The sequence below is a fragment of the Eublepharis macularius genome, chromosome 5 (assembly GCF_028583425.1).
Source record: "Eublepharis macularius isolate TG4126 chromosome 5, MPM_Emac_v1.0, whole genome shotgun sequence".
Lineage (NCBI taxonomy): Eukaryota > Metazoa > Chordata > Lepidosauria > Squamata > Eublepharidae > Eublepharis > Eublepharis macularius.
Window position 1 is genome coordinate 84,834,504 of NC_072794.1, and position 22,095 is coordinate 84,856,598.

The 22,095-nt window shown below is 47.0% G+C and overlaps 1 protein-coding gene across 1 annotated transcript in view; it reads left to right on the forward strand.

Moving 5' to 3' along the window:
• Positions 1-21,346, forward strand: part of CDCP2 (CUB domain containing protein 2) — a 41,848-nt gene extending 20,502 nt beyond the window's left edge. Inside the window, exons 5-6 of the mRNA XM_054980688.1 lie at positions 6,838-7,016; positions 21,029-21,346. Coding sequence (XP_054836663.1) covers positions 6,838-7,016; positions 21,029-21,346 — 497 coding nt within the window. The remainder of the gene's footprint in view (positions 1-6,837; positions 7,017-21,028) is intronic.
• The last annotated feature ends 749 nt before the right edge of the window (positions 21,347-22,095 follow it).

Sequence of the window (22,095 nt, forward strand, 5' to 3'; positions counted from 1 at the left end):
ACCCCTGAGTGAACCCCCTGCCACCTGGAAGTGAGTATGCCCTGGCAGCCCCTGAGCTGGGCCTGCACTGCCATGACTCACTCCCAAGATTCCTTACAGGAACCCCCAAAATGGGGAGACTGAGCATGCAGCCCCCATCTCTTCCCATCAGATCCCGATGTTAAACCACCACAAGAGCCACAAAATGGCTCCCGCCAACTCTCCTACTGGTACAACCACTCCAACAGCCTGCCCTGGATGTCCTGTAGCCAAATATCCTGACCCCAGCTGGACAAATGCACACCATCAGGGCGAAACAGGGCTTCAGTCCAAAAGGAAATGTCCAAGTTTATGATAAGCGAGTTCCCAGCTGTGCAGATGTATTGTCCCATCGCCCTGGCCAGCCTCTGCCTGATCCCATCCACCTTCTCTAGGTGCAATGCTCCACGCCAGTAGCGCCTTTGGAGTAGATCTGACCGCTGGAAATACGTCCCAAGAAAAAGTCCTCTCAGACAGTCCAAAGCAGCTGCCATGGCACACTTTAACTAGAGTCCTTCACGCCTGCCCAAATCGTTCTCCTCAAGCTGGATGACAAGAGTTTCCGGAAGTCCCCAGTGCTGAGCATGGCAAAGAACCGTCGGGACCAGCGCCTCCCAGAGCATTCTCCACATGCTGATCCATGCAATCTTGATGCTATTGCCCAAGCCAAGCTGCTTGCCCCATCCTGAAGACACAGCGTAGATCCTGGTCCACTGCACGATGCTGTGCCTGCAAATCCAAACTTCTCTACGACAACCTGAAAGAGCTGATCAGAAGAAGAGGAACCATTATTGAGCCCCTCCAGAAGCCAAGCACACACGGGAACAATAGGCCCCTGACCTCCAATGCCCGATGGCCTGTAACTGGGAGGCCTGGATGCCCCAATCTGCAGCCATGGTGGCTGCCAAAATCCTGAGTGAGCGGGTGCCAAAATCCCTGGGTGGAGGGCCCGCTGCTGCCAGGCATACCCACAGTAAGGAGGCAAATTGATACTGTGTGACAGGAGAAGCACCAGCGTGCAGGAGGAGGAGACCATGGTGTGGGGGGGGCAGCCAAGTAGGTCCTGACTGTCTGGACAGGGCAAAGGGAACTCTCAGATGAGGGCTGGAGGAACAATCTGGCCCCCCACCCCAACTGGTCAGTCTTGGAGCAGCAGATTGTGATAGATACCCTCCCCCCAAGGATGAAAGGGTGACATCACTTCCCTGCAAAGCCCGCCCAGCTGGAAAAGGTCAGAAAGAAGGCTGTGCGGAAGAGCTGGGCCTTGAAAGTGGACCAGCAAACCCTGGGGGTTTGACCCAGGACACTGAGTAGGATAGCCGGAGTGATGGGCTAATGCTGGTCCAATGGGGGTGGGGTACCAGCCGCCTCCAGTCCTCGATGGCCCATCTGGCTGTGAAGCAATCACAGGGATCAGGGTGACTATAAGCCTTGCTGAAAAAAGAAATGGTTGCGAAATCCCTCTGCACGGTTCTAGGAACCTGGCCCAACCCCCTCAGGTGCACCAGATTGCATAGGACCATATCGTGAGAGGTGGGCCATGCAGCGGAGCCCAGCACCCTGGAGGTGAAGACCAAGAAGTGCTATGCTGCCAATGAGTAAGTCTGGAGGGTTGATGGAGCAACGGAGCAATTCCCTGTAGTACTATAAGCCCCTAATGAGCCACAGGTCCTCGGGGAGCACTTCTGGGGTGCAATGAGCAGTTGGTGCCAGGCAGAAGAACCTCTTCATCTGGAATTGGGATAAGGTGTCTGCAATGCCATTATCCACACCTGCTACATGATGGGCTGAAAACATAATGTTAGTAGAGAGATAAACAAAAACAAAACGACCTACAAGACGCATGACCTGCTCAGAGCAAGAGGACTGCCTGTTGAGCACCCAGACAACCACTTGGTTGTCACACCAGAAGAGGACCCACTTGTCCCAGAGGTGTTCCTGCCAAACAACCACCGCCAGTAGGATGGGGAATAGTTCAAGAAAAGTGAGGCCCCTGAGGATGCCTGACCCAGCCCAGGATGGTTGCCACTGCTGGGTGCACCAGCACCCCTTGAAATACACTCCAAACCCAAGACTGCCGGAAGCATCTGAGTAAACCTGCAAGTCAGACCCCAAGTTCCAAGAGCCCTGCCACAGGGCGACTCTGTTGAACCCAGTGAGGAAATCAATCCAGATCCTAAGATCCTTCTTAATGCCCTTCGTAAGGTAAATGTGGTGGTGGGAGGGAAGAGGTCCCCCCGGTGGTACATGCCAGCCACTCACAAAACGCCCACCCCGGGGAGACAACCTTGCAAAAAAAAGTTGAGGTGACCAATAATGGATTGTAACTCCCTGAGCGTGCATTTCTGGCAGGAAAGCACAGCAGAGAGCAGATCCTACAGGAGCCCTGCCTGTGGGCAGGCAAGATTGCCAGCCACAGAATCCAGCTCAATGCCCAGGTACACCAGATGGGTGGTGAGCCCCTCAGTCTTCTCCTCTGCAAGCAAAACCCCCAGGTCATGAGCTAGGCCCTGAAAAGTGCGTAAACGATCTACGCAGGTTGAACACCCCCCCCTCCCAAGGTCCTACAATCAAAAAATCATCCAGATACTGAGTGATGTGTGGGGCACCCATGCGATTCTTGGCCATCCACTCTATAAAAGTGCTGAAAGTCTCGACTGCCTCACAAGTGATTGAGCATCCCATGGGCATGGACTTGTCCACATACCACCCACCTTGGAACTTAAACCTCAGCAAGCAGAAATCTGGGGGGTGGACAGGTAACAACCAAAAGGCTGACTGCACATCACACTTGGCCATGAGGGCCCAGGGCCACAGACCTCTTTTGATCACAGCATGATCAAAAGAGGCATATTTGACAGAGCATAACTCCTGGGGGATGGCTTCGTTGACAGAGGAGCCCCAGGGATAGGAGAGGTGATGGATGAGGCGGTATTCCTCAGGGGTCTTCTTTGGCACTGCACCGAGCAGTGAAACCCGCAGGTTGAGTAAGAGAGGGGGAGAGAACAGGCCTGCATTGCGCCCCACGGCCAGCTCCTTAGCGAGCTTAGTAGATACAATCTCAGGCATCTCCCGGGCTTTCCTCCTTATGGGAGCCACTACCAGAGGACCAGCCATAACAAAAGGGCTGGGGGGCGGAGGCACCACTGGGGTATGAGGGGTGGGGGTGGGGCCCCGAGCATGCATCACAGCTGTGGTCAAATCAACACCTTGGCCACTGGCACCTCCCTGATTATACTCCCAGCAAAGCTCCCTGGCCCTGTCCCACCTGCTGGACCACCGCCCCTCCTCCGGGAGCCATTGCCCCTGCTCTTAATGTGAGGCCCCACCAGCCACAGCCACAGCTTCTGGCTGATGAGATCCCATCAAGCCCTAGGGTTAGGGGAGGGCCTCTTACAGAAGGCCTCGTCATATTCATTGGCTGCCATATCCCTAGCCAGGGCCCATGCCATGAGGACATTCCCTGGATGGTTGGTCAGGTGCAAACCCCACTTGGGGTAGGCAGCCTGCACAACCCCCATGTACACTGTGTAGCCCTTGAGCCAGTTGCAGAAGAAGAGCTCCACTGACTCCTTCTTGACCCCTTTCCTGTCCCGCTTTGAAGGGGGCCACTTCTTCCATCCTCGGCCTCTGGCCTAAAAAGGGAGAAGAAGTCTTCAAAATAGCCATCTAGGGTGCATTCCTGGACCTTACGGGCCAGATGGATCCCAGGTGGGTCCTCATCATCTGTAAAGGATGAGATGGTGAAGGGGGCTCTAGGGTGTGCCCAGCTGACCAGACCTCCTGGGGGTCTCCTTCCCTCCCCCAGCCTGCCCAGTGGTGCAAGGCCCAGTTAGGGAGGCTAGGGACCCAAGCTGCCACCTCCCAATATTTGTCCCCCAGGACCCCCTCATCAGATGACTAGGACTCATCTGACGATCCCTCGCTGTCTGAGTCCTCCCCTTTGCCCCCATGACTGCCGTGATTTTCTATGCGCTTTCCTCCATTTCTCAGCCCGCTGCCACTGCTCTGGGCTGCTGCAACCCCCGTTGCTGGGGTTGAGGGATTGTTCTGCTGTGTGGTGCCTGGCTGTCCTCCGTGGTGCTGCCACTTGCCCCTGGGACCTCAACAGGCTCTGCAGCAGCCTGAGCCACTCCGGGCCTGGAGTTCCCTAGCTGCTCCACCCTCATGGTGAGCAGTTCAAGCACCTTGCTGATGCCCAGCAGGGTGCTCTCACCCAGTCTACCATTGTCTCTGACAGCCCTAGCCATGGGACCAGCTGATTCTCCCAGCCCTCTGGAGGCCTGCAAGGCCCTTGGAGCCACAGCCGAGGCCCTGCCTCCCCGTCCTCCATCTAGGGCTGTTGGGATTGGCACTAGAGCCACTCAGGAGGCCCTTGGAGCTGTAGCTTTGCCACCTTGTACCCTGGCCAAAGCAGCCAAGGCTGCTGTGGGCACCGCCCAGGTCCAGAGAAGGCTAGGGGAAGCCTTCTATCACCCCCCACCCCTCGCAGCTTGGCCCACCGACTTGAGAGCCAGCCATGCCTTGAAGGGGAGCCTGGCCAAGGCTGCCCTGGTACCCTTTGTAGGGGCCATGCTTAAACACTTAGGTGGTGGTAGGGAATGAGACTCAAGATGTCCTCAGCTCCATGCCATTGACTTCCAAACACAAGTGAGGCAGGGGCAGGGAGAGTCTCCCCAGGTCCGGTGCTGAGCCCAGCCCCTGCCCATTAGCCTCTCAACTGGCCCTGATTGGCTGGCAGGGAATTTCAAAGTGATTGGGGCACAAGCTGTCCCAGGGGATCCTGGGAAGCCCAACATGATGGCCGCCATGCCTCCTGCCCCTCTGATGCCCCGTGATCAGCAAACTGGCTGCCCAGGTAAGTCTGGGAGTCGCTACTTCTTTCAATTGGCATGTACCCTATAGAGGCCCAGGTAAAGAGAGGGATATAGAATCCTAGGAATTGAAATGATGGTGTCAAACTCATCAACATAACAGCCTAGGCTAATAGTGCTGGTCGCTGAGGGCATCATGGAACAGAATCTGATTCAAATCTTCCATGAAGCCCCTTTAATGGCAGCCTGGAGGCCTATCTAGGTAACTATCTAAGATGGCACTTGGGAAACACTGTAGGGTTGCCAACTCCATAATGAGAAATACCTGGAGATTTGGGGGTGCAACCTGGGCAAGGTGGAATTTGAGGAAAGTAGCAGCCTCAGCAGGGTATAATTTGGAGTTATACTTTACCAGCTTTTTAATGGTCTGTCTCTGTTTTATGGATAGTTTTTGTGGTAGCCAATGACTTGATTTTAATGGCTTTTTCATATTTTGATGTTGTTTTAGTTGTAACTCAACTCAAGCAGAAGTTTGAAGAGGCAGCATAGAAATATCCTAAATAAATAATATGGTCCACCATCCAAAGCAGCCATGTTCTCTAGGAGAACTTATCTCTGGATCTCCAGGCTACATCTGGATGTTAGCAACCATATAGCTCTGGCTGAGGCAGAGTTACCAGCTCCAGGTTGGGAAATGCCTGAAAATTTGGGAGTGGAGCCTGGAGAAGGTGGAGTTTTGTGAGAGGAGGATATACAGCAGGATATAACGCCATAAAATCTATGCTCCAGTGCAGCCATTTTCTCCCGAGGAAGTGATCTCTGTCAACTGGAAATCAGTTGTAATTTCTGAAGATCTCCAGGCCCCACCTGGAGGTTGGCAACTCTAGGCTGAGGTAAGGCTGTGTGGCCAGTCTGCAGGGTGAATTAAGCTGTTGCAGTCTGGCACTAAAGGAGAGATTCAGAAAGGGAAATGAAACTTTAGGTCTGGTAAGTCAAATAGAAAGCTTTTGTCTAAAATGAAATGAGTACAAGAGATCTATCAGGCCCAAGCAAAGTGCAAATGCTAGTGTGGAGGGATGGCATGCATGAAGCCTAGGTTGCCAAAGTACGCTAAGAATCTGTGGGGATACTGTAGACTAATCAGACTCAGTTGAGCTTGGTCTTACTGCTTCAAGATTTGAGTCAAGCAGTTGTTAGGGTTCCCAGGTCACTATACCCTCCTGGCAGTGGGCAGGAATCTGGGACTTACCTGGTGTAGTCTCCTTCCATGTGTGCTTTGAGCTCACACACTCCTGGAATGGCACACTGATGTCACTTCCTGGAAGTGACATCATCACGCTCGTCACAGGCATGCAAAATTCGCCCTAGAGAAGTGCAAGAGTATGCCCATGGCTGGCATTATGACATCACTTCAGGATCCAGAGGAGTTAGCCATGTTAGTCTGTAGTTGCAAAATAGTAGAGTCCAGTAGCACCTTTAAGACTAACCAACTTTATTGTAGCATAAGCTTTTGAGAACCACAGTTCTCTTTGTCTCCATGCATCTGATGAAGAGAACTGTGGTTCTTGAAAGCTTATGCTACAATAAAGTTAGTCTTAAAGGTGCTACTGGACTCTTTACTATATCACTTCAGGAAGTGATGACATCACAATCCGCCAGGAGTGCATCTGGTGCTCACTTTCCCAGGTTGCTTGCCAGTGGTGGGTAATCCCTGGGGGATTGCCACCTCTTGCCAATCACCAGCAATTGGTGGGCAACCTGACAAACCCTCAGGAGATTGCCTGCCACAGCGGGCAGCTGATAAGCCTAGCAGTTGTACATCAATGTAGGAATATAGAATACATGGCATTACTTTTTCTTTAAATAGTGCAGTGCTAGGCCCACTAACCTATGTCTAGCTGAGGTAGTTTGATTCATTTCATGGCTCTGGGCGTGCTATTTGTCATTAATCTCCTGTGATTTCAAAGGAAGTTCTTCCTGTTTTTTTCTTCTTCTCTTCTTGCAGTAGTCCCCATGAATGTGAGTTGTACTAGGACGGAATTTCAGATCCAGATTGCCACACAGTCAGTGGCCCAGTTGGAGCGAAATAAAATATATTTAGGGACCCCATCCTGCTCTGCTCAAGTGGTTGGCTTGAACTTTAGGATACATGCAAGGTTTGAAACGTGTGGTACTGAACCGCAGGTAAGTGACCAGTGTAAGAAGACTCTTAGTGTATTTATTCACACTGGCATGTATTCAAGCCTTTGCAGATTTTGTAGAGAGGGACTTGCCTACTTCTTCCTCTTGCTGACACCACTGACAACCTCTGGGGCTGGTGGTCCAAACTTCCTCCCCCAGCAGCCCTCCCCGCCCCCCCCGCATTTTGCTGTGATCTTTTCCAAAACTTCAGGGCAAAGTATGTTTGAGAAAGGTTGGGGGGAAGCCAGAAAAATCTGGGGAGATGTAGGACAAAAATACCCCAACAACACTGAACCCAGGGCAGATAACCTGTTTGGAAATGGCCTATTTAATACTTCAACATCATAAGAAACTACAAGGCCAGCACCTAATTGCAGCCATAAACTAGTAAGTGATGAAGCAGACAAGCCATTTCTATAAGATCAACAAAACACATAAGACAAAATATGTTGTTTTCTTAGGATAATGGATATTTTGATGGGTAGGGCAGCTGAAGTAGTGGAATGAAGTATCTGCTAACGTTCATTGCACTCTCACTTTTTTTTTCTACTGGCAGAAACATCATAGTTTTATCCATGCATACATATCAGTACAAGCACATTTAATAGTCACCCCTTACTACTTTCTCTGTCTTCAGGAAAGCTAATACCAGCTCACATGTTAGAGTGGCAGACTAGGATCTAGAAGACTCCAGTACAATTTCCCACTCAGCCACGAAATTCACTGGCTGATGTAAGGCAAGTCACTTTCTATGCCTGATCTACCTATCTCACATGGTTCTTGTGAGGATAAAGAGGGAGGAGAGAATTTTGTAATCCTTGTAATCTTGTAATCCTGTATGTCATCCTGAACTCTGTTGAAGAATGACAAAGATTTTTAAAAATGTAATGAAAGGTTGTCATTGGCAATGTAGGTTCTTTCTATTTGTTATTAACCCCATGTCATAAATAGTGATCTGTAAACTGATACCTGGGCGGAAAATTGTAATACAATTTCTTTTGTTTGCTATGAACCTTTATTCCATATGATCCATACTTAGCACCCACAGAAATCCCATTGCAATTTAGCTGAAGTTCTAAAGTAAAAATATCCCCTCCTCCACTCTGGATGTGGACCTGGTAAAGCAATTTTTCTGAAAGTCATCACGATAATAAAAAGATATATGCACTGCTTCAAATGACAAACTAAGCAAAATTCTTCCAGATGTTTGCCATGTGTTAAATTATCCCCAGGTTGAGCAAAAAGAGAAAGTGAGAGTAACAGTTCAATCCTAAGCAATCTAAGTGCTCTGAAGTCAATGGTCTTAAAAGGAAGTAAGCCATATATTTTTAGTGTCTTTGGGTGTGTCTCTCATTCATGTGAACCTTTGCTTTAGACCTGTATCATCAATAGAATCTGTGATGTTCAAAGATCACTAACTTTGAGGTTCATATTAAAAAGATGTTTAAATCATTTGCCCAAGGCCACACAATGGTAGTGCACACAGAAAAAGAAATTAGAAAATATCAGTTCCTAGGTAGTACATGGCAGCACAATTCTGAGGGCCACTAATGTAGTTGCTGCTGACCACTGACACAATAGTGTCACAAGCGCCACCAGGTCATCCTAAAGGAAACCCGTATAGGCCAGGGACCAGGCAAATGCCCCAGCAGGGCAGCCACAGAAGCTGCAACTGTGCTAGTGTCCCTAGCAACGGCACGGTCACACCCAGCAGATGTCACAGGGGTGTGATGGTGCAGCCATGACAGACAAGGGGGAGTCGCCCAACTGCAGAGCAGCAGCTATGGGGAACTGGCCCCAGTGACATGCAAGCACACTGCTTGGTCATGCCTGTGGCATACACACCAACCCCTTAAAGGCACAGGCCCCACCACACAGAATAGATGTAGCAGGGAAGTGGCCCCACCACTCCCCACACTGGGAGCCACCCAGAACTAAGCCCCATGTGAATCAATGGGGGTGACAGGAAAGTCGCACCAGAAGAGTAACAGAAGCTTGGGGCTGCCTCCCACTGTGACCATGGTACCAAGGTCAGCCACGAAGTGTGCCCCCTCTGCTGCTGCTGTGGAACAGGAGGGGGGCTGGTGCAAGGCCATGGGTCACCACTGAGGGGGCTGCAAGCAGCCTCTTGATGTGTGCCTGCCACCTGTCCATGTCCCCAGACACTGCCACCAGCAACTTAAGATGCACAGTAGCTACCCCCTGAGCCTCATAAGGCTCTCCAAAAACTGGTGACCTCACACGTTAGCAACACTCCACTTGTACATGGTCTCTGGCCACTCCCTCTCAAGGACCACCCACATGGACAAAAGGACGAGAGGGTGCCCTACACAGGGTGTGGGGCTTGTTCCTGGGGCCCTTGAAGAGGCTCCCAATCAACAGCCTCACCAGAGGTCACACCAGCTGCACCTTTGGGGACTGTACCAGGTTGAAGGGAGCTCTTGGATGGGCTTGGGTTGTGTAGCAGGGCTGTTGCCCCAGGGCCAGGGCAGGAGGCAGCTGGGGTATGTGTGTTTATCCAGCTGCTGCCATTGACATTTCTTTTTTTTTTTGAAAATTTTTTTATTGGGTTAGAACATTATTTTTACATTTACATTCAATTTTCCCCAGTTTTTTCATCTCTAACCCCTCCCTTTCCCCCCCTTTTTGTTGACTTCCAACAGCTTTCCCACCCTTTGTCCCCTTTCCCTTATTTTTATTAGCTTCCTCTATCTAAAACAAATATATATTCTCCATTATTCTAAGCAGTACATCCTTGACTATTTTTAACATTGTATGCCCAAACTGTAAGTCTTTGTTTCCATCTTAGGTAAACAATTTATCCCATTTTTCAGTTTCAAATATTTCTATATATCATAAACCATATAAATCATACATTCATTTATATCAAACAATTTGACTTATTCTCTATATATTACTCATTCTATCTCTTTGTAATAGTTCTATATATCTCTCATCACGTAGTCAATCAATTTGACCCATCTATATCTACAGACATTCAGTTTGGTACAAAGCTTGCCAAAAAGAAAATATTGTTAGTTAATCAATCCTTATATTTAATCCTTATAGTTAATTATTTTCTCTATGTTCTGTTTATTAATCTATATATATCTATATATATATCAATCTATTAATCTGACTGCTTATTAATTCACATTTATCTCTTCTCCTCCCGGTAAAGTCTCCCCCCTCTACTTCAGTGCTTCAGTAGTTCTCAAACTGCCACAGTTTTCCTCCCACCTCCCATTTCTTCTCCAGATATTGTTTCAGCTTCTCCCAGTCTGTGTTGAACTGCCCTGAGTCCAGATCTCTCAGTTTTCTTGTCATCTTATCCATTTCAGCCATATACAGCAATTTGTAAATCCAATCTTCAATAGTTGGCACTTCTTGTACCTTCCATTTTTGCGCATACAGAAGTCTAGCTGCTGCTGTCATATAAGATATCAACGTCCTGTATTGGGCTGGAATTCCCTCCATTCCCAAGTTCAGTAGCAGGAGTTCTGGGTTCTTATTAATTTGAAATTGTAAAATTTCACTCATTTCTCTTATTATTTCCCCCCAGTACTGCCTAGCTACCTCACACGACCACCACATATGATAGAGGGAGCCCTCATGCTTCTTACATTTCCAGCATTTATTAGAAGTATTCGAATTCCCTAGCGCAATCTTCTTTGGTGTCATGTACCAACGATAGATCATTTTGTAGATGTTCTCTTTGATATTAGTACATGTCGTTGTCTTCATTGTAGTTTTCCACAAGTATTCCCATGCCTCCATTGTTATTTCTTTATTAAAGTTTATAGCCCATTTCACCATTTGTATTTTAACTATCTCATCCTCGGTATACCACTTCAACAGTACTTGGTATACCTTGGATATTCTTTTCTTATCTTCTTTAAGAAGGGTCTGCTCAAGTTCGTATACCTCCCTTTACAGAGTCCGAATTATATAAGTCTCTGATCTGTCTATACTGGAACCAGTCGTAGTTAGGTGATAGTTCCTCTTGTGTCTTTATTCTGAGTTTAGATGCTTCAGTTTTGGTTATTTCTTTATACGTTAAACATTGTTGTTCATTATCAACAGCTCTCGGGTCTATCACCTCATACGGAACCACCCACAAAGGAGTTCCTTCTTGTAAATAAATTCTGTACTTCTTCCAGATTATGTATAAACTTCTCCGAACAAAGTGATGCAGGAACATCGAGTTGACCTTTACTTTGTCATGCCATAAATATGCGTGCCATCCAAATATTTTTTTATATCCCTCTAGGGCTAGTAGTTTCTTGTTCTTTAATGTCATCCATTCTTTCAACCAAACTAGGCAGATTGCATCATGATAAAGTCTCAGATTGGGCAGTTGCATTCCGCCTCTTTCCTTTGCATCTTGTAAAACCTTCACTTTCACTCGAGGCTTCTTGCCTGCCCAAACAAAATCTGATATTTTCCTCTGCCATTTTTCAAATTGTTTAGAGTCTCTGATGATTGGTATTGTCTGTAGCAAAAACATTACTCTTGGTAACACATTCATCTTAACTGCTGCAATCCTGCCCAACCATGACAAATTCAATCTATTCCATTTAATCAAGTCTCTCTCTATCTGAGTCCATAGTTTTTCATAATTGTTTTTGAATAGATCTATGTTCTTTGCAGTTAATTCAACTCCCAAATATTTCACTTTACTTGTTACTTCACAATCCGTTGTTTCCATTAACAATTGTTGTTTCTGCTTAGTTATGTTTTTGCATAGTATCTTTGACTTCTTTTTATTAATGAAGAAACCTGCCAAGTCTCCAAACTCCTTGATCTTATCTATCACTCTTGGCATGTTCTCCAATGGGTCCTCTACAATTAACATTATGTCATCCGCAAATGCTCTGACCTTATATGAATAGTCCTTTATTTTTATTCCACGAATTTCCTCATCTTGACGTATTTGTATCATCAGAATCTCCAATACTAGAATGAACAACAATGGAGATAACGGGCAACCTTGTCTTGTTCCTTTACTTATCGTCAATTTCTTGGTCAATTCATCATTCACCACGATTGCTGCAGTCTGGTCTCTGTAAATTTCCTTAATTGCTCTGATGAATCTTTCTCCCAATTGTAGCTTTTCCATAGTGGCAAACATAAAGTCCCAGTTTAAATTGTCAAACGCTTTTTCAGCGTCTACAAAGAAGAAACCAACCTCTTTGTCACAATGCTTGTCATAATATTCAATAGCATTGATCACTGTCCTTAAATTGTCTCTTATTTGTCTGTCTGGCAAAAAGCCTGCTTGTTCCTCCTCTATGACTTCCGAGAGCCACCCCTTCAATCTCTCCGCCAATATCTTCGCAAAAATTTTATAGTCATTATTAAGTAGCGATATAGGTCTATAATTTTTCACATTAGTCAGGTCTTGGCCCTCTTTTGGGATCAATGATATGTTCGCTTCACTCCAAGTATCTGGAATCCTTTGATCCCTTAAAACCCCATTCATCACTTCTTTTAGGAATGGTGCCAGTTCATTAGCCATTGTCTTATAAAATTTAGCCGTAAGTCCATCTGGCCCTGGCGCCTTTCCTAGATTTGCAGATTGTATTGCCTTACTTATTTCCTCGTCAGTTACTTCACTATTCAACTTATTTCTCCAAGCTTCCGAGATTTCTGGAAGTTTGGTTTTCTCCAAATATGACGCTATTGATTCTTTGTTTACTTCTTTTTTATTATACAGCTTTGCGTAGAATTTATAAAAGGCTCTACTAATGGTAGTCTGCTCCAAATACGTTTTGTTGTCTTCACAAATTTTATTTATAATTTTCTTTTCCCTTTTCTTCTTCAATTGCCATGCCAGGTACTTTCCAGGTTTATTAGCACCCTCAAACGCTTTTTGATTCAGTCTTTTAAGATTCCACTCCAATTCTTTATTACTCATTGCTGTTAGCTGTTCTTGAAGTATTTTAATTTCCTGGTATACCTTCTTTTTCCCTGGTCTCTTTTTTAGCTGTGTTTCTTTGGCTTTTATTTTCTCCTCAATCTCTTGTCTTTTCTCCTCTTTCTTCTTTCTTGCTCTACCATTTAAGTCCATTAGTATGCCCCTTACAACCGCCTTGTAAGCATCCCAAACTTTATTGGTTGGTACTTCTTTATTCACGTTGTATTGTATAAAAAACTTTGTCTCTCTTCTCAATATTTCCATATTCTCTCTTTCCTGTAACAAGTCCTCATTTATTCTCCATGCTTTCCTTTTTCTCCTTTTTCCAAATTTCCACATAATTGGGTTGTGATCTGAGCCTACCATCGGCATTATTTCTACCTCCTTAGTCCATAACGCTAAGTCTTTTGAGGCCCAGATCATATCAATTCTTGATAATGTAGAATGCCTTGCAGAATAGAAAGTAAACTGTCTACTTTTAGGATATTCTCTCCTCCATACATCTTCGAGAGTCTCTTGTTGAATCAATTCAAAAAAAAGCTTTGGCAATAGTCCTCTTTTCTTTTGTGCCGTTGTAGTCTTTTTGTCTAGTTCCAAGTCTGTCACTCCATTGAAGTCTCCAGCAAGAATTATCTGGTCATATGCAAGATCGTCTAAATGCTTCCTTAAATCCTCAAAGAAGCTTTCTTTTGCACCGTTAGGTGCGTAAAGTCCGACTACCAACACTCTCTTTAAATTCCAAATGCATTCCACTGCTACAAATCTAGCTTCCACATCTCTCATAACAAATTTTGGCTGTAGCTCCTCTTTTATGTACAACACCACTCCTCTTTTTTTCTTGTTGGAGGCCGCTACAAATTCTTTGCCCAATTTTCCCAATTTTAAATATTTTACATCCTGTTTTCTAATATGGGTCTCTTGCAAACAAACAATATCACATTTTTGTTTTAGTAGCCAGTGAAAAATATTTTTCCTCTTATTCGGTGAGTTTAGTCCATTTACATTCCAAGATAATACTTTACACTCCATATTCATAGTCTTGATGGTAAGTCTTTTTCATTGTCCTTAATAAATCGCTCCATCTCTCGCTCAGATCTGATGCGTTTTTTTGCCCCTCCAAACTCAAAGGACACACCTTCCGGTAATTCCCATCTGTACCTGATTTTCATATCCTTCAAAATCTGAATTAGCACTTTATATTTTTTCCGGTCCAATAACACTGATCTAGGCAGTTCCTTCATTATAATAATCGTCTTGCCATCAATCTCCAATGGATCTTGAAACTGTTTTGTCACAATCCTCTCTTTCATATTTCGTGTTGTAAACTGCACAATCACATCTCTTGGTAATTTCCTCTGGGTTGCAATTCTCGAATTCACACGGTATGCCACGTCTAGGATAGCCACAACTTCCTCCTCCTCCTTCCCCAGGTATTCAGCCAACACCTCAGTCATCTGTTCTTGCGCTGACTTCCCTTCCACTTCTGGCAAGCCGCGAAAACGTAGCTGCTTCTCCATATGTTTAGTTTCTGCAACTGACATTCTCCCCTTCACCAATCTCATCTCTGTTTGTTGCGTGTCTGCTAAATTCTCCATCGCGTCTTCTACTGTTTTAACTCTCTGCTGCGTTCCTTGTAATTCACTTTGTATTGTTTCCATGCCTTTTTTCACTTCTGACAGCTCCGATTTTACTGTCTGTGTAACCTCTTTAACCTCTTTTATCAGCTCCAATTTCGTGTCCTTAAGTTCTTTAATCATATCTAACAGTTTTTTATCCAAGTTTTTATCCAGGTTTTCTATTGCCGATTGCCACTCTTTTTTTGACATCGTGGGGCTTGCTTTAGCTCGCTCCCACGAATCCGCTCTCTTCCTTAACTCCGTGGCGTAAAATTTAACGTTTTTCTGTTTTAAATGTCCCAATCTTCTTTTAAAAATTAAATTTTAAAGAGTCCAAAATGTCGGGCGTCTTTTCTCTATGGTTTCTCTATGATTTTGTAATCCAAGATGGCCTACTTCCTCTTCCGCTGAAGCCGCGACCCTTCCCCTTTCAAAAATGGCGATTCCCTACTTCCTGCCCTCCAGCAAGGGCCGCTTCTCTCCAGCCACTCTATTGTTGTTACGCACTTCCTGTCTCCCGTCTTCCCACAGCAGATCTCGCGATGGTGTCTTTTTCTCACAGCTCCCAAGCCACAGGTATTCAAAACAATAGTCCGATTTCTTTAATAACTTCTTTAAGCTTAGTCTCTTTTCAAATACAATTCCTGCCGAGTCTTCCCCTCCTTTTCACTAGTCTGTTGCAGTTTAAAAATCTACTTTTTTCCTTCTCTGTTTTTATTAATCTGTCCCGTATCAGAAGATAACGATCTTTACCTTCTCTTCACTTTTCTCGGGTTGTAATCGCTGTTTCGATTTTAAGTTCTCCTCTCAACTTCTTCCCCCAATCGAAGCTTGGGTATGTAGGTCTTATGCCAGCCGAATTGGCCCCAAAACTGCCGCAGAGATTATAGCCGACCCGTCGCAAGGTGGGACCTCAAGGATCGGGAGGGGACCCGTTGTGTAGAGCCCCCCCTCGTCCGAGATCTAGCTCACCCTAGGGTCTTGAGCGTTCTTTGCCTGCTCCCCGCCTGAGAGCAGTCGGCCGTGGGCTATTTTCACCCCACCGGCCGGTTAAAACGGCAGTCCGGTCAGCTCCGCAAGTGGAGCTGCGTTAGACCTCCATGAATCCCAAACCGGAAGTCGCCATTGACATTTCAAGATACCAGCTGCTGGGCAGCAAGTGAACAGATCACGAGGGGGTCCCACCTGTAGAACAAAAAGGAACAATGGTAGTATGGTTGTGGGCATGTATGGCATGCAAACAACCTCTGCCCACCCACAGGATCCCAGGGTAGGTAGGTTCTGCATTTGCAGCTTGGGACCGTCCTGGGGATTTGGTGGCAGGGCCAGGGGGATGTGGGGCCATGGAGGTCACTTGCCAGACTGGATGTCTTCCAAGTGGTAAGTGGTCTGTGATCTAGGGGGTGCTTCTCTTTCCCTCCTGGCCTGCCAGGACATTGGCCACCCAGGTGGTGAGCAGGTCCCAGGGGGATGCAAAATAATTTCCTTGGTGATTACATGGGTGCATACATTGGTGGTCATGAGGGACGGCTGCCTCTAGGATCTGAAGAAGCTGGTCTTGGGGTGGCGTCATGGTTGGTGGCAGCCAGGTTGTGGAAGGGGAACCTGCTGAAGGGGAGTGTGTGGCAATGAACTTACCTTACTTTGCTCTGCGATTGCTGAGCCAATCGCATGGTTGGGTGACATGCTGCTCTTGCAGCTGCTCCAGATCCATGTGCCTGAGGAAGGAGAACCAAGGTGCATCCATGCAGTGGTAAAGGGGCTCCCTCCATAGGAGGAAGGAAGTCCACAGGGGTCTGGCCCCCACTTATATGCCCCATCAGTGAGATGTGCTCTGGAATGGTGCACCCATCAGACAAGTATGTGTGACCTGCCACAGTGGAACAAGATGCTAAGTTCCATATTTGTGGGACCGACTGACATAGTCCCATTCAGGGCTCATTTTGAGGGGGAACGCGCAGGAACGTAGTTCTGGCAGTTCTCCCAAGAGGTCACGTGTCAGGTGGCCCTGCCCACCTGATTTTGGGGCATTTTGAGCCCATTTCAGCCTGTATCGGAGCCGAAGGCCCGGATCGGGTTGATGCTGGGCAGGGGAACCCTCCCCTGCCTGGCACCGACCTGGTCCTGGCTATTTCAGCCCCGTTTCAGCCCCCTTACTGCAGCCCCCTGACTCTCATGGCTATTCCTTTTGCTCAGGTCCAGCAACCCCAGGAATGACTTTTCTAGGGTCAAAAGGGACTGCAGAAATGAACACAGGAAAATGGCCATATTGGGGTGGCCATTTGAGGCCCATTTCAGCCAGGATCAGGGCCAAAACCACCAGGATTGAGTCGGTGCCTGGCGTGGGACCCATCCCTGCCCGGCACTGACATGATCTGGGCCGTTTTGGGCCCATTTTGGCCTGGATTGGGTGGTTTCGTCCCGAATTGGGGCAAAAACAGCCCTAATTGGGCCACTGGCAGGTGCAAGAATACTCCCCCATCTGGCAGCAGCTGAATCCCAGCCATTTCAGGCCCAATCCTGGCCATTTTGGGCCCCTTTCAGCCATTTTGGGCCCAATTTGGGCCCAAAATGGCCAGGGTCAGGCCCAAAACAGCCAGGATTGGTCCCGAAATGGCCAGGATCAGGCCTCTGATGGGTGGTGGATCACTCTCCTGCTCAGCAACTGCCCAATCCTGACCATTTTGAGCTCTTTTTCGGCCATTTTCAGCCCTTTTTGCCATCTTGGTCCCAATTTCGGCCCTGAATGGCCAGGATTGGGTCCAAAACAGCCAGGATAGGTGATGTCAGGGGGTGTGGTATACGCATATAAATTATGCTAATGACACACTTCCAGTGATGTCAAGGGGCATGGCATATGCTAATGAGTTATGCTAATGAGTTCCTGCAGCTCTTTTTCTACGAAATGACCCCTGGTCCCATGCCATGCAACTTGGCAACTGGCAGCGCATTAACTGAGGGTTTTACGGCCACTAGAAGCTGCCATTGGTCATGACTGGTGGTGGTGGCTGGAATTCAGCCAGGTGCCAATGAGTTCTGGATATGGTGCTCATTGGCCTTCTGTGGCTCTTGGAGTACTGAGTGCAATAGCTGTGGGGGGTTGCTTTTTCTGGGCTGCATGGGTGCCTATGAGCTATGCCACTGGTTTTGCTGGCATAACTTCTGAGGGGAATTCCCACTTGGAGTGGCTTAGGAGCCAACTAAATCCTGCCACGCTCACAGGCCCACCTCCTCCCGTCAGTGCAGAAGGTTATGCTGGCAGTGCTCCATAGGGGGCCACTGTGGCACCAAGCTGGTGCTTGGCTCTGGTATACTGGTACCAGGGTGCTGTGCCAACATATCTCCAGGATACACTTCGGGCTCGCCCGCAGAGACTCGTGGATCCAATTGGTTTCCAGAATGCTCTGCAGGATCCAATGCCCCCTGGCGGCTCGTTGAGTGACTTGGTGGGAGATTGGCAGGACCGTCTCTCGAAAGCCACTGACGAGATCACCCCCCATTGCCTTCTCTGTCCCCGAGTCAGACGGGCTCCCTGGTATACGGAGGAGCTACATCTGATGAAGCGGGAACTGAGACGGCTAGAGCGAGTGTGGCAATGGACCCATGGGGAAGAGGCAAGATCATCTTATAGAGCATTTATGAAGGCCTATGAGGTGGCTGTGAAGGCGATGAAGAGGGAATACTTCGCCGCCTCCATAGCATCTGCAAGCTCACACCTGGCAAAATTATTTTAGGTTGTTCGGTCCTTAGTCTCCCTCTCTCCAGGAGACTGCCAAAATAGAAGTTCAGCTATTAGCTGTGAGGCTTTCGGGAGCTTTTTTGCAGATAAAATCTTGTCTCTCCGCCACGATTGATACAGTAAGGGAACTGGAGGCCCCTTGGCCGTCTTCTGGTTCAACCTTAGATCACTTCAGTCTGGTCTCCCAGGATGAGGTGGACAGGATCCTGTGGCTGGTTAGGCCCACCACGTGCTCCCTGGACCACTGCCCATCGTGGCTGGTGAAAGCCAGTGTCGATAGGTTGGGGGCCCAACTGGAGGATATTATTAATACATCATTAAGCTCTGGGGTTTTTCCCGGGGCATTGAAGGAAGCTATGGTGAGGCCTCTTTTTAAAAAGCCATCTTTGGACCCCGCTGACCCATCCCCGCTAACCACAGTGATCCATGCAATGGTCACCTCTAGGCTAGATTACTGTAACTCCCTCTATGCAGGGCTACCCTTGGGTCTGACCCGGAAACTACAGCGGGTCCAGAATGCTGCTGCTCAGATCCTGATGGACATTCCATTCAGGTCGCATATTACACCAGTTTTACAGCAGCTTCACTGGCTTTCCGTGGAGTTCTGGGTCCATTTCAAGGTGATGGTGTTGACCTTTAAAGCCCTAAACAGACTGGGACCAGCATACCTGAGGGACCCCCGTATGTACCCCAGAGAGTGCTTCATTCAGCAGATAAGAACTTGCTGCTGATCCCTGGCCCCAGGGAGGCTCATTTGGCCTCAACCAGGGCCAGAGCTTTTTTGGTCCTGGCCCCAACCTGGTGGAACTCTCTGTCTGAAGACACTCGGGCTTGCCAAGATGTGGTATCATTTCGGTGGGCCTGCAAGACGGAGATGTTCCGCTGGGCATATGGTTGAGGCCAATATTAGGACCATCACTGAGCCTCCCGTCGCCTTCTCCTATCCAATGACATCCCGTCCGTCCGGGTGTCTCCCTCTTTGTATTTGAGGGCAGAAATGTGCAATAGGCCATCTGAGTTATGATTTTATGATATGATTTTAATTGTATTTATATAATTATGTATTTTATGAATGTTGTACCCCGTCCTCAGCCAGCTTGCAGGGAGGGAGGGCTAAATACCAAATAAAGTAAAGTAAGTAAAGTACCAGCTAGACAGCCTTGCCCAGGCTTGTGCTGTTTATCACCAGGCCACTGGCTTGACTGTCAAAGATGTTTAGCATCCAAATTACTCTTAAAATCTTCCTGAAACAATAAGGATATATATTGTTACAGAATGACTGTAACTTGCAAATAGTTCAGGGTGTTTTTGTGCACAATAGTTTTCAAAACCAGGGTACAGTAGTGTCAATCCTTGTCACTGTATTTAATGGTAATGATCAAATCGCATTTAGGTGTAAGGTCTAACTGCCCATCCTTATGATACTGTTTTGTGATTGCTTGAAGAATGAAATAGACTTCTTTAAAATGACTGTTCTAATAACCTTGTCAGTTTCTCAGTTTATTTCTACAACTGCTGTCACAGGTCAGCATGCCAGTATGTTAATGTAACCATTACTCTAGTTTCACCTTTTGTAGTTTCATAGAGTTTTAAAGGTATTATATCCGGCCCCAGAACTGTTACCTTGCTTTAGGCACTGGTCTCCTGTTTGGAAAAGAAAGCTCTAAAAGCACTATACTGCATGTTCTGATAAATGCACACACTGACTTACGGATGAATTCAGTTGGGAACAGTTTGCGATACCTTTAGAATGAAAAGGATTCTTCACCAGCTTCTACTAGCTCACAATCAGGCCAATCATATTGATTTTCTTGCTGACCAGCTTGCATCCATATTGTGCAAGTCAGATGGAATGTCCTGCATTTGTAACATTGGGGGGGGGGAATGTGCACAGCAAAAAGTGGGGGAGGAAACGTGCTTTAGTTCTGTAGAAATGTTCTATCTTGATGTTAGTACAGCACTGAACTGTGTTCAAGTTGTGTGAAAATTCAACATCTTTTTGCTCCAATAGTTGCCCTGTAGAGAGCCCCATGGTGTAGAGAGGTAAGCTGCAGTACTGCAGCCCAAGCTCTGCTCATGACCTGTTTGATCCTGGCAGAAGCTGGTTTCACATAGCTGGCTCAAGTCTGTCTCAGCCTTCCATCCTTCCAAGGTCGGTAAAATTAGTACCCAGTTTCCTGGGGGTAAAGTGTAGATAACTGGAGAAGGCAATGGCAAACCACCCTGTAAAAAGTCTGTCAAGAAAACATTGTGATGCGACATCCCCCCATAGGTCCGTAATGACTCGGTGCTTGCACAGGGGACTACCTTTACCTTTACCTTTAGTTGCCCTATAAACCTAAGAAGTCATTAAGGGATCTGTTGTTTAGAGTAGGCTAGCACAATTTGTGGCCCACAAAGCCGAGTGCAGTTTAGCGGACATTATATGATGGCCTACCAGGGATTGTTTCCGGTTTTTGCTCTGTGTATGTGAGGAACTGTAATGTTGTCAAGTTTACGGACTGTGTTCAGCTGGGTGGTCCACAAGTTAAGCAACTCTGGATTCTATTGTATCTTATGTTGTCATATAATTATTTAATTTAATATGAAAAATAAAATTCATACCTTGCAAGGATGAGCAAAGTCATCCTTACTATTTTGAAAGATTTATCATCTATTGATAAAAGATGACAGTTCAAAATTTACAGAGGTATTCAGGGTAAAACTTGTAACTTATTTGCTCTTTCAAACCCTTGTCATTTAGAAAAGAAATAACACATCCATGATCATCAGCATCCTATATATTGACTTCTCGGATGAAAATCAGGAAGATGTTCACCAGTATGAGGTACAGTGTGAGCCTAAACGGAAAGAGGCATCTGTGAATCTTATCTCTGGGTCCAATCCCTACAGGCTAAGCCAATATGCTGAGAACCTGGTAGAATCCCAACAACAGGATGCAGAGGTGGCCGAAGTCTACGAGAGCAAGAGTCAGGACACCAGTGACATTGTCTTCATCAGCATCTGCATCCTTGCTGGTGTTCTTATGGTAATTGCTATTGTTGGGTTAGTCCTGCTGTAGGAGGCTCAATACTGGACAGCATCAGTCGCCAGAGACTGAAGTGTCTGGGCCTGGACTCCTATTCTGTTTACATTGCTTCCATAATTGCTACCTTAAATGACCACACAAGTGGCAGCTTGCTGTGAAGGCAGATTAAGTGACCACTAGCAATGGCAGCTCACCTTAGCATTGCCAGCCTGCCTTTATTCCCTTGTGAACCTGATGGTCTGTATGGAACTCTGTGTTTCTACTCAAGATCATGCTCTTAGAGCATGTCTGCACTAGCTTAGAAGTCCTGCTGCTGTCAGGGGAGAAATAGTTCCCCCAGCATGGAGTGAGGAAGACGAGCTGCTCAGTTCCACCCTACCCTAACCCTACCCTGTGCCTGAGGCACTGGAAGAATCTCTTGTGGCCCGTTCTACCTGAGACATGGGCCGATTCCAGACGACTAACCGGAAGGTGCTTCATGCCGCCATGTTCTGGATCGCGATGGGGAAAATGCAAAATATCGCGTTTTCTCGCGTGAGTTTGGCATGACGTCGTGCCAAACTCACACGAGAAAATGCGATATTTCGCGTTTTCCCCGTCGCGATCCGGAACATGGCGGCATGAAGCGCCTTCCGGTTAGTCGTCTGGAATCGGCCATGTTATGTGAGAGATTTTTAGTGCTGTTTTATTGTACTGTCATGTCTGTTTAGCGTGACTTTTATTGTAAACTGCCTTGGATCCAGTGTTGCAGGAAGAAGGCAGGATAAAAGCATTTTTATATC